Source organism: Anomaloglossus baeobatrachus, chromosome 8 (assembly GCF_048569485.1).
Source record: "Anomaloglossus baeobatrachus isolate aAnoBae1 chromosome 8, aAnoBae1.hap1, whole genome shotgun sequence".
Taxonomy (NCBI): Eukaryota; Metazoa; Chordata; class Amphibia; order Anura; family Aromobatidae; genus Anomaloglossus; species Anomaloglossus baeobatrachus.
In genome coordinates, this window is record NC_134360.1 from 224,510,330 (window position 1) to 224,523,732 (window position 13,403).

General features: G+C 45.2%; 1 protein-coding gene across 3 annotated transcripts in view; it reads right to left on the bottom strand.

Annotated features, from left to right (window-relative positions):
- Positions 1–13,403, bottom strand: part of MIGA1 (mitoguardin 1) — a 56,826-nt gene that overhangs the window by 24,229 nt on the left and 19,194 nt on the right. For all 3 annotated transcript variants that reach the window (XM_075320275.1, XM_075320273.1, XM_075320274.1), the window contains exon 8: positions 4,503–4,603. In XM_075320275.1, coding sequence (XP_075176390.1) covers positions 4,503–4,603 — 101 coding nt within the window. The remainder of the gene's footprint in view (positions 1–4,502; positions 4,604–13,403) is intronic.

The following is a 13,403-nucleotide window of genomic DNA, read 5'->3' on the forward strand; positions in this document are numbered from 1 at the left end:
AAAATACAGCAGCCGCTGCAGCGTCTGTGACAAAATCGCTCCATGCACCGTCCCCAAGGGGACACAGAGTACCTTTAGATGCAGGGCCCTGTCCCTGATGATACCAAGTCTCCTGTCCGTCAGATTCCCACAGGGGCTGCGGAGGGAGCCCGGTCCCAGTGAATGGATGACCGGCTAGGATCCCACTTCTCCCAGAGCCTCTAAGGGATGGGGAAGGAAAACGGCATGTGGCTCCAGCCTTTGTACCCGCAATGGGTACCTCAACCTTAGCAGCACCGCCGACTTAGTGGGGTGAGAAGGGAGCATGCCGGGGGCCCTGTGGGGGCCCTCTTTTCTTCCATCCGATACATCATCTGCTGACTAAAATGGGAGCTTGAGTGAATGTGTGCCTCCTTCAACACAAAGCACAAAACTGGGGAGCCCGTGAGGCACGGGAGGGTGTATAGGCAGAGGGGAGGGGTTACACTTTTTAAAGTGTAATACTTTGTGTGGCCTCCGGAGGCAGAAGCTATACACCCAATTGTCTGGGTCTCCCAATGGAGCGACAAAGAAATTAGCCTCTAACCAATCTGAAAATGATGGTGGCTCTGTTCATGGTCTATGGGACTGCCAGAAGTTACATAGCATTACCATATTTCATTGTCTTTAGCAGTCCCATACACAATGAATAGAGGGTGGTGCGCATGCGGGACCAAAGTGCTTTTCACACGGTGAACTAAAGAGCTCTGTACTTAAGATCAGTGGGGATTCCAGTGAACAGATCAGTGGGGCTTCCAGTGAACAGATCAGTGGGGCTTCCAGAGGACAGATCAGTGGGACTACCAGTGGACAAATCAGTGGGACTATCAGTGGACAAATCAGTGGGACTACCAGTCGACAAATCAGTGGGACTACCAGTGGACACCTCAGTGGGACTACCAGTGGACAACTCAGTGGGACTACCAGTGGACAACTCAGTGGGACTACCAGTGGACAAATCAGTGGGACTACCAGTGGACACCTCAGTGGGACTACCAGTGGACACCTCAGTGGGACTACCAGTGGACACCTCAGTAGGACTAACAGTGGACACCTCAGTGGGACTAACAGTGGACACCTCAGTGGGACTACCAGTGGACACCTCAGTGGGACTACCAGTGGACACCTCAGTGGGACTACCAGTGGACACCTCAGTGGGACTACCAGTGGACACCTCAGTGGGACTACCAGTGGACACCTCAGTGGGACTACCAGTGGACACCTCAGTGGGACTACCAGTGGACACCTCAGTGGGACTACCAGTGGACACCTCAGTGGGACTACCAGTGGACACCTCAGTGGGACTACCAGTGGACAGCTCAGTGGGACTACCAGTGGACACATCAGTGGGACTACCAGTGGACACATCAGTGGGGCTTCCAGTAGACACATCAGTGGGGCTTCCAGTAGACGAATCAGTGGGGCTTCCAGTGGACAGATCAGTGGGGCTTACAGTGGACGGATCAGTGGGGCTTACAGTGGATGGACCGCCCCCTCAGTCTTCTTATATATCATATGGGAAGTTCATAACTTGCATTTATGAACTTTTTTCAATATCAGATTGGTTAATTGCCGATTCCCGAGACTAAACTGAGGGTCCTCTTCATCTCAGCCAATTCTCCATTCTCTGCTGGGATTTTGTGTCCTTCTCCCAGAAGTGAACCCCGGCATCAATCAGATATTTATGTGAATATGTCATAAATGTCTAAGGTGGGAATATTCCTTTAAATAAAGGACACCCTGAACCGATGGGCAGAGGGTTAACTCTTTTGGATGTGTATCGGGAATTGTCCCTTATATCTAAATGGTTGGCACCCAAGTCAACCAAGCCGTACTTACACCCACCCGGGCTGTCGGCCCCCTTCTCTCCATGTCTATTCTCCAACTGTCAATTGCAACTGAAGCCGGACAGTGGCATGCACAGGCTCAAATGTTTTATTACTGGAAGACCCCGCAACTGTACAGGGGCTGCAAACAACTGACTCGCATGACTATTATGGCCGGAAAGGGTCTCATCAATTTGGATTATTTCTCCTGATACAAACCTGGTGCATTCACCAGTGATACCTACTAATTTATTTAATTTGGGGGAGTGAGATTTTAGCAGACTCTCCTCCCGAATCAGCATATGTGGAGACTGTTCAGATGCCTCCTTATTGACCTATGATATAGTCAGCAATGGCAGAACTCTAATATCTCTACATTGAGGATGTGGAAGGTGCAACAGATCCCCCCATCCCCCCGAAAGCAGGGGTCAGGGGCTCCTCAGTCACCTGGACGGTCACGGGTCATAAGGAGCACAGGGTTTTCTTAGGTGAATTGTATATAAAGATAAATCTGATTTATAACTCTGGAAGTGTGTCGGTCATTCAGAATCCAAGCCGCTCTCTCTTTTTGCCTCATTAATGAGATTTTTGTAAATGACCTTCATATAGAGAGAGTCTGCAGAAAATCCCAGCGGACCGTGTCACATGAATTCCTCTCGGGGCTGAAGCATGCTCCGCCATTGTCTTATGCACAGAGATATTTTGAGATCCTGAAACATTTAGGAACAGCTGAATTCTTCAGCAAATGTTTTCCCTAAAAAAAATTCCTAGAAATCCAGGAGAGTGGAAGGAAAGCAGAGGATGAAAGAGCGGGGGTCTGATTTCACGTTCAGCCAATATCTATTTTATTGCACTGTCCATAGGAGACGGTCTATTATTATTGTCACACGCACATTGCAATCATTCCCGCTCGGGGCAGGGCCAGAAGCTATACATTATATCGGGAAGCAGAAAATTCATTGCATGTAGGTATAAGATTTGCAATAGTTTTTACATTGTGAATGTAGCCATTACGGGAATGGGGCAGGTCCCCTGGCTGTCCCCATCTTTACTATAGCGGTTTGGGCGCAGATTTCTGCAATGTTTGAAGAATACTTTATTGTGCAGCGTTGCATGGGTTAATGAGGCAGGACTAGTTCGGTGGGGGTCACTTTCCCTGGACTAGTCCTGCCTCCCTGGGCATGATTGACAGGTTGAATGCCATATTCATTGTTGTAGCCCTCCCATGCAGGCTGTCAATCACTCCCAGGGACGCAGGACTAGTCCAGTGGGGGTCCCTGTCCCTGGACTAGTCCTGCCTCCCAGACATGATTGACAGGCTGTACACCATACTCATTGTTTTAACTTCTCATGTAGGCTGTCAATCACGCCCAGGGACACAGGACTAGTCCGGTGGGGGGGGGTTACTATCCCTGGACTAGTCCTGCCTCCCTGGCCATGATTGACAGGCTGTATACCATATTCATTGTTGTAGCCCTCCCATGCAGGCTGTCAATCACGCCCAGGGATGCAGGACTAGTCCAGTGGGGGTCCCTATCCCTGGACTAGTCCTGCCTCCCAGACATGTTTGACAGGCTGTATACCATACTCATTGTTTTAACTTCTCATGTAGGCTGTCAATCACACCCAGGGACACAGGACTAGTCTGGTGGGGATCTCTTCTACTGGACTAGTCCTGCCTCCCTGGGCATGATTGACAGGCTGTATACCATATTCATTGTTGTAGCCCTCCCATGCAGGCTGTCAATCACACCCAGGGACACAGGACTATTCCAGTGGGAGTCCCTATCCCTGGACTAGTCCTGCCTCCCTGGGCATGATTGACAGGCTGTATACCATACTCATTGTTTTAACTTCTCATGTAGGCTGTCAATCATACCCAGGGACACAGGACTAGTCCGATGGGGATCACTTTCTCTGGACTAGTCCTGTCTCCCTGGGCATGATTGACAGGCTGTATACCATACTCATTGTTGTAGCCCTCTCATGCAGTCTGTCAATCACATCCAGGGACAGTCTGGTGGGGGTCTCTTCCACTGGACTAGTCCTGCCTCCCTGGCATGATTGACAGGCTGTATACCATACCCATTGTTTTAACTTCTCATGCAGGCTGTCAATCATGCCCAGGGACACAGGACTAGTCCAGGCGAAGAGATGTCTTGCCTGATTATCATATGTAACACAGCAGAATATAATGTTAATTTTCCAAACACTGCAACATTAGTAAGTTACATCCATCGCCTTATTAGATTAATAATCCCGGGGGGTCCAGCTGCCGAGACCCCCGTAATCACAAGAACAATAGGTCCAATGTCACGTATAAGAGAGCAGCTGCAGTGAGCATGTGCGACCACCACTACCATAGACAGTGAATGGCGGAGTGGTTGCACATGCTCACTACTGCTTCATTCACAGAGGGAATTTTTGGACCCCCACTCTTAGATGACTGGTCTGCATAAAACAGTAGAGCTACGACCTACTCTGGTGAATGGCTCAGCAAAACAGAAGGACAAGACATGGACGCCATCCATGTTTTGTCTTGGAAAAGTTTAGAGGTTTTTTTCGTGAGTGCATCACCTGCTGCAGACCCCATGCACTTAGCACAGGTGCAATGCAATAAGGAGGACGTGTAGTATCCCCCCTTCCCGACCTTCGTACCTCTGAAGCTGACATGAAAGAGTCGTTTGAAGCAACGCTTAATGTGTCTCTCATCCCAAAATCTCCTCCGTTATCCGTCACAGTCACATCCGTGTCCTTATCTTCAAAGAGAATAAAGGGAGAATAATTATTATAATAGCAGGCTATGGTTAATTCATGCTCACACTGAAATGATTTCTCTGCAATGAGACATGGCTGAATTCCTGCACAAGCTCCTCTGCCTGTGTCCCTATGACAACACTTCCGGCAACACCATGCTCTGGCAGCTAAGTTTTATCAAAGGTTCACTAATCTAATATATAAAGCTGTATGTGTGTGTGTGTGTGTGTCCGCTAAAGGAATTCGTACCGTCGCATTTACAATCACGGAATTTTGCACCGACGCCTCTTGTGACTCAGGGAACGTCATAGACTATGTTTTGACGGGAAAATTTAACCCCGCACTTTACAGTTACTCTCCAAAAAACCTGTCTCCATTAAAGTCAATGGAGCTGTGAGCTAAAGGTTATTAATAGGAGCTGTGATTGGTGGCTATAGGAACAAAGGACATTCGTAGTATAAGAAGCTTATGTGTGAGGTAATATGATGTTGGTGGGGAGACTGATAGAGAGAGGCAGAAAGAGACAGACACAGACCTGGAAAGAAACAGACCTGGAAAGAGACAGACAGGGAAAGAGACAGACAGGGAAAGAGACAGACAGGGAAAGAGACAGACAGGGAAAGAGACAGACAGGGAAAGAGACAGACTGGGAAAGAGGCAGACAGGGAAAGAGGCAGACAGGGAAAGAGACAGACAGGGAAAGAGACAGACAGGGAAAGAGACTGACAGACACAAAGATAGAGAGCGAGACAGACAGAGAAAGATAGAGAGAGACAGAGAAACTGATACAGAGACAGACAGAGAGATAGACACAGACAGCCTTACAGACATGGATAGAAACAGACACACATTATAGAGACAGACAGGGAAAAGAGACAAGACACACAGAGAAAGACAGAAAAAGAAAGAAAGACAGAAAAAGAAAGACAGACAGAAAGAGACAGACAGACAATAAGAGACAGACAGAAAGAGACAAGGAAAGAGACAGACAGACAGAAAGAGACATAGACAAACAGAGACAGACACAGACAGACAGACTGGGAGAGAGACAAAGAGACAGTTACTATCCCGGGCAATGCCGGGTACTACAGCTAATAAAAAAATTAAAACTGAATTATAAGGAGGTGATATGAGGACCAGGGTCCCTATGATAACACAACAGCTTGAATAGAAAGTCCAGGAAGTGTTATCATAGGCACAGGTAGAACTGACTTCAACTTCTATGAGTGGACTGTAATAGATTTTTAAATAGTTTAAAGATTATTCCCAAAATAACACGTTATCCCTTATACATAGGTAAGGGGGTAACGTACTTTCCCCTCTGCCACTTCCAGCAGCGATTTACGGACATCGGGGGCTTCGCTTCTCATCTAATTAGATGGTGGTCACACATGTGCACTGCTGCTGCGTTCAGACAGGGGATTTTGGGACAGGCGTCAGATTTCCCCTGGGATCATACCAATGTCACCTGTTCTGTGGATAGGTTATATATGTTATTTTGTAAGCTGTAAAAATCTGATTAATAAGGCAGTAACAGAAACAGTAAAGGTCAGGAGTCCCTTCTTATTGCCAATTGAGCTTTGATCTCAGTAATCTAGGATCTGCCCAGTGACTCCAGATGGCAGCAATCAAGTAAAGCCGGTACTTATCTCAGCTGGCACTATTAATCAGATTTTTTTGTTAGCCAAATGCTCACTAAACCAACAACTATAATAACCATTAATTAATGTACAATGAACATTTACGGCTTCATATCCTAAGCTTGCATATGGAGCAATGGTGATAAGCAGCTGCTTGATCATTCTGGTGCTGCTTATCTAACAGGAAACAGGATCATCAGCTGCCCCGACACATCATAAACTATGGTGGATTGGAGCGATCTGGCGACAGTTATCTCACATGTACGGCTGGCATGACATCCGAGATCTGCAGTATTATTGTCTAACTAAAGGGGCCCGTCACATGCACGAGAATATTTGGGGGCTACAATAGAACACCCTATAGCACTGGGTTATAATATACTACCTGACCCCCACAGACAGAGCCCGACTACAGAATCTTCATCACTGCAATCCTTAATCTGCATCTTCCACAGGCAGTGGTTTCAGGTGTGGGGAAAAAAGCACAGGGGTGGTAGCCCTTGGTGTCAACGTTTTAAGGGGGTGTAAAATTTCACTTGGGTTAGGGATAGGGATTGGTTTAGAGTTCAGGCTAAAAGTTTAGGATCAATGCTAGGGATAGGATCAGGGCCATGGTTTAGGGATAGGATCAGATTTATGATCAGGGTAAGGGCTAGGGATAGGATCAGGACTAAGGTTAAGGATAGGATGAGAGATATGATCATGGCAATGGCTAGTATCAGAGCTGTGGTTAGGGATAGGATCAGGCCTAGGGGCAGGATCAGAGTTAAGATTAGGGATAGGATCAGGCCTAGGAGCAGCGGAAGGGTTAAGAATAGGATAAGAACTAAGGTTGGGTATAGGCTCAGGACTAAGGTTAGGGATAGGATCAGATTTATGATCAGGGTAAGGGCTAGGGATAGGAGCAGGACTAAGGTTAGGGATAGCATCAGGACTAAGGTTAGGGATAAGATGAGAGATATGATCAGGGCAAGGGCTAGTATCAGAACTAGGGTTAGGATCAAGCCTAGGGGCGGGATCAGAGCTACGATGAGGGATAGGATCAAGCCTAAGGGCAGAGCAAGAGTTAAGAATAGGATCAGAACTAAGGTTGGGGATAGGCTCAGGACTAAGGTTAGGGATAAGATGAGAGATATGATCAGGGCTAGGGATAGGATCAGGCCTCGGGGCAGGATCATGGTAAGGGCTAGGGATATGATCAGAACTAAGTTTAGGGATAGGATCAGGACTAGGGTTAAGGATAGGATAGAGATATGGTCACTGCTAGGTGATAGGATCAGGGCAAGGGCTAGTATCAGAGCTAGGGATAGGATCAGGCCTAGGAGCAGGATCAGAGCTAAGATTAGGGATAGGATCAGGTCTAGGGGCAGTGAAAGGGTTAGGAATAGTATCAGAACTAAGGTTGGGGATAGGCTCAGGACTACGGTTAGGGTTAGGATGAAAGATATGATCAGGGTTAGGGATAGGATCAGGGCCAGGGCTAGTATTAGAGCTAGGGATAGGATCAGGTCTAGGGGCAGGATTAGGGCAAGGGCTAGGATCAGAACTAGGATTATGGTTGGATCAGGACTAGGGTTAAGACTAGGATAGAGATATGATCATGGCTAGGGGATAGGATCAGGGCAAGGGCTAGCATCAGAGCTAAGGTTAGGGAAAGGATCAGGCCTAGAACAGGATCAGACCTAAGATTAGGGATAGGATCAGGACTAGGGTTAAGAATAGGATGAGAGACACGATCAAGGCTGGTAGGGGGTAGGATCAGTGCCATGTTTAGGGATAGGATCAAATATATGATCAGGGTAAGGGCTAGGGATAGGATCAGAACTAAGGTTAGGGATAGGATAAGAGATATGATCAAGGGATGGGGGGTAGGACAGAACAAGGGTTAGGGTTAAGGATAGGATCAGGGCAAGGGACAGTGATACAATCAGGGTTAGGGATAGGATATGGGCTAGAAAAATACATTTGTTACATTAAAAATCTAATAAAAAAGCAAAAAAAAAAAAATGGAACAATATATAAACTTTTTGTTGTTGAAATTATATGTCTGATTTTAGCAAAAGAAAAACCCTCCCAGTAGGTCAGTGCGTATAGTATAATTACATGAGTACTTTCCAGCCCACGCTGCACCACTGCCCCGGGTCATCCAGAAATCGTACACTGCGGCAGCAGACTCAGGAAATCCGACATTTCAGTTTGATGAATATTTTAAGTAATATAAACCCATTGCATAAATCAGAATATTGTCTCCTGTGAGGACGGGGGATTTCATGGACTTGTATGGAGAAGGAGACGTTTCACCCTTTGGATCGCTTCCATTATTCTGAGCCTCGAGACCGGTTCTGGGGAGAACAGATTTATAGATCATGATGTCTAAACCTCAAACGTTACACGCGGGAGTCTGCTTTACCTCCGCCGGACTCAGGATCTGACTATTTACCGGAATGACATTGACCTAAACATGCAGATAATACCTGACCTTCTATGTATTACTGTGCAGCATTATACACTGCCCCTCCCCCATTACCTCTCTGCCAAGTTAGGCAGGATGTGCAGCTCCAAAGAAAATCCTAAATAATCTTTGGTTATCAAATGCTGAGAGTGTTATGAGGCCTGAGGTGGAAGAAAGCCCAAACTAACTGGTCCTGGCATCCCCAAATGTTTTTTGTATCTGCAGCTGCCACTAGTGGGAGCTCACTGCATACACATGAATTCAGCCCCAGCATAGTAATTGTATATATCTATTTGCAGTTAGCACCCCCTAGTGGCAGCTGCCTGCAGACAAAATTATAACATTTACCAAGCGAGGCTGAGTTTTGGCTGTGAGAAGAGCGGTGCAAAAAAAGAAGTGTATCAGCTTCCATATACTCAGCCTGGTGAGAATGTCCAACACAATCTGGCTATGCAGCTGCCCCGAAACCAGGTGCTGTTTACTGAGAAGATGACCAACGATAAAGTTACACTCGAGGGATGAAAAAGCTCACACATTACATTACTTATCCTGTATTATACTCCAGAGCTGCACTCACTATTCTGCTGGTGCAGTCACTGTGTACATACATTACTGATCCTGAGTTACCCCCTGTATTATACTCCAGAGCTGAACTCACTATTCTGCTGGTGCAGTCACTGTGTACATACATTACTGATCCTGAGTTACCCCCTGTATTATACTCCAGAGCTGAACTCACTATTCTGCTGGTGCAGTCACTGTATACATACATTACATTACTGATCCTGTACTGATCCTGAGTTGCATCCTGTATTATACTCCAGAGCTGCACTCACTATTCTGCTGGTGGTGTCACTGTGTACATAGATTACATTACTGATCCTGTATTATACTCCAGAGCTGCACTCACTATTCTGCTGGTGCAGTCACTGTATACATACATTACATTACTGATCCTGTACTGATCCTGAGTTGCATCCTGTATTATACTCCAGAGCTGCACTCACTATTCTGCTGGTGGTGTCACTGTGTACATACATTACATTACTGATCCTGTACTGATCCTGAGTTGCATCCTGTATTATACTCCAGAGCTGCACTCACTATTCTGCTGGTGGTGTCACTGTGTACATAGATTACATTACGGACCCTGTATTATACTCCAGAGCTGCACTCACTATTCTGCTGGTGCAGTCAGAGTGTATATTTATTGTGTGATACTAAATAACTTCTTGCATGTACAGCCTATCCGCTTCCCCTGTTACTTTCCATCTCTACCCCCTCATGCAATTTACATCAAACTTTAGCTGCATCACCCACTTTCCTCTTCTATTTACTGTGGATGAATTTTTGGCCATGAAGGAGGATTCTAAACATTGAAAGGGAACCTGTCATCTGATTCATGTGGTCAGGACCCCCTGTAGCTCAGCGAAGACGCTGGCTGTGTTATTTCAGTTTGAAAAATCGTCTGGGGACCATAAGGAGAGATGCACCTAGTGTGGTGCGGCCCCCGCCAGCTTCATCCCCCGCCAGCTTCATCCCCCGCCAGCTTCTCCCCACCCCTCACCGGGTGATTGACAGATTTCTCCCTCACCACATCTGATATAGTCGCAGGTTTCATCTTCTTGGTATTCAGTGATTCATGCCCCACACGGGATCCTCCATGCGTCATTAATACTGCAAACCTCTGACTCCTCCTTATAATGTCACCGCCTATTAAAGCTGCAATAATCGTCCCCAGAAAATGAGAACAAATCGGAGAATTTCAATATAGAAAGTGGAGTGACATCCAGTGGCTGCCATTATGAGGGTTGTCAGGCAGCTTTTCCTGACCGGCGGAGACACGAGTAGAACTGAGGTCGATCTGCAGATCTATCATCACATAGCGGAGCAGATTTACAAGGCGCCTGGAAAAGGCACTGACAACCCCTCTGGGAGCTATAACGGTGCCATGATGGTTGTCAGTATGGATGGATACCTACACAATCACATGACCATAATGGGTTAATGAGGATGATGATGTGCAGTCCCTACGATGACACAATTTGCATGAGTAATGATCCGCCTGATCACGACGACTGTAGATTCCAGTGGAGGACGCATCCCTCTCACAAGTGTCTGAGTAATGGCGGCAGGTGGAGGACAGAGGCGGCAGCAGCATCAGAAGACTAAATTTATTCTCAGGGCGGCTGGTGAGAAAAGTCTGCTGCGAGGCGTCATGTCATATTCTGTGCTGCGGCTCGTGGCACGTGCTCAGTACACAGATACTGCACCCGTATGATTATACAGAGTGCACGGTGGGGTTATGCTACAACCCTCAGCATACGCAGGGGGTAGTAACAGCACTACCTTCATGAAACATCCCTTTTCCAGGCTGAAACGTTGCTTTATGTCACCATAATCCGGGATCTATAACCTTTTTTTACTTTTCAATAGTGGGAGATTATTCTTTGCGGGACGAGCGGTAGTTTTTGTTTTTGCCATTTTGGCATACGTTGAGTTTTAAATGATTTAACAGCCAATCAAAAAGCAGTGAGTTAACTGCGGATAATAAAGAACGTGATCGTTTATTAGTTCAGACCTTATTTATTTTCTGGGACTAAAAATAGGGCACGCTGTCAGCTGTCAGGATTTTAACAGGACCCGCCGAGCGTAACCTCCCCCCACCCTTCAATGCAGCACGTGAGAAAACTTTTCATTTGATCCTTTCTGCACAATTATGGATCATTCTCGTGCTGGATCCGACGTATAGTTACACCTTCGCGGCTTCTATCATATTTACAAGTGCGGCACAAATGAATGAGTGAATGGCGGCTCATCCACCAATTCACATCAGATGAAACGTGTGAATGGTCACATTTCCCAGACTCCAAGTGGTTTCTCCTGTATATTAAAGGGAACCTGACACCACATCACAAGTGACCAGTTTTTGCTCTTATTTTATTCCCATTGCTCCCCTGAATATTCCTTTATTACATCTGTTTTATGGTTACAGAGATCTGACCCTTTTTCTTTAGCGCTACTTTTATGGTCTCTACCAAGAGGGCGTGGCTAGCAGGATTCTCTGGGGGGCGTGTCTATAGGCTGATCTGCATAATTAACCCGAGAGCCACGCCCTGTTTGTAAAGATGAGAAAAAGTAGCACTTAATAAAAAGGCCCCTATCTATAGAAGCATACTATGTAATAATCAGGGGCGAAGCATGAACTAAATCAGAGCAAAATGTGTCCACTTATCACAGATCCTCTTAAAGATAATAAAATGCAGCATAAAAGGAATTCATAGAAAAGCAAATGAAGACGATAACTGCAACAGGCAATTAATTTTCCCATGGGGCTGCATGAGAAGTTGGGATGGTTTTAGAGGGCCAGGACTAATATAATTAACTCGGTTCAACAACCTATATATATATATATATATATATATATATATATATATATATATATATATATATATATATATATATATATATATATATATATATATATATATATATATATATATATATGCACACACACGCATATATACTGTGTGTGTATATAATATATATACACATACACACAATGTATATACCGTATACATACACACACAATCCCCATATACTACATCACTACACCTGCCACATCCTACACCTGTAATATACATCCCTATACACTACACCTGTAATAAGGTACACCTCTATATACTATACCACTATATACTACATCACTACACCCCTATATACACCTGTAATATACTACATCACTATATACTACACCTGTGATAACCTACATCACTACACCCCTCTATACACCTGTATTATACTACATCACTACACTCCTATATACACCTGTATTATACTACACCCCTATATACACCTGTATTACACTACACCACTACACCCCTATATACACACCTGTATTATACTACATCACTACACCCCTCTATACACCTGTATTATACTACATCACTACACTCCTATATACACCTGTATTATACTACACCCCTATATACACCTGTATTACACTACACCACTACACCCCTATATACACACCTGTATTATACTACACCACTACACCCCTATATACACCTGTATTATACTACACCCCTACACCCCATATACACCTGTATAATACTACATCACTACACCCCTATATACACCTGTAATATACTACATCACTATATACTACACCTGTGATAACCTACATCACTACACCCCTATATACACCTGTATTATACTACATCACTACACCCCTCTATACACCTGTATTATACTACATCACTACACCCCTCTATACACCTGTATTATACTACATCACTACACTCCTATATACACCTGTATTATACTACACCCCTATATACACCTGTATTACACTACACCACTACACCCCTATATACACACCTGTATTATACTACACCACTACACCCCTATATACACCTGTATTATACTACACCCCTACACCCCATATACACCTGTATTATACTACATTACTACACCCCTATATACACCTATATTATACTACATCACGACACCCCTATATACACACCTGTATTATACTACACCCCTACACCCCTATATACACCTATATTATACTACACCACTACACCCCTATATACACCTGTATTATACTACATCACTACACCCCTATATACACCTGTATTATACTACACCACTACACCCCTATATACACCTGTATTATACTACATCACTACACCCCTATATACACCTGTA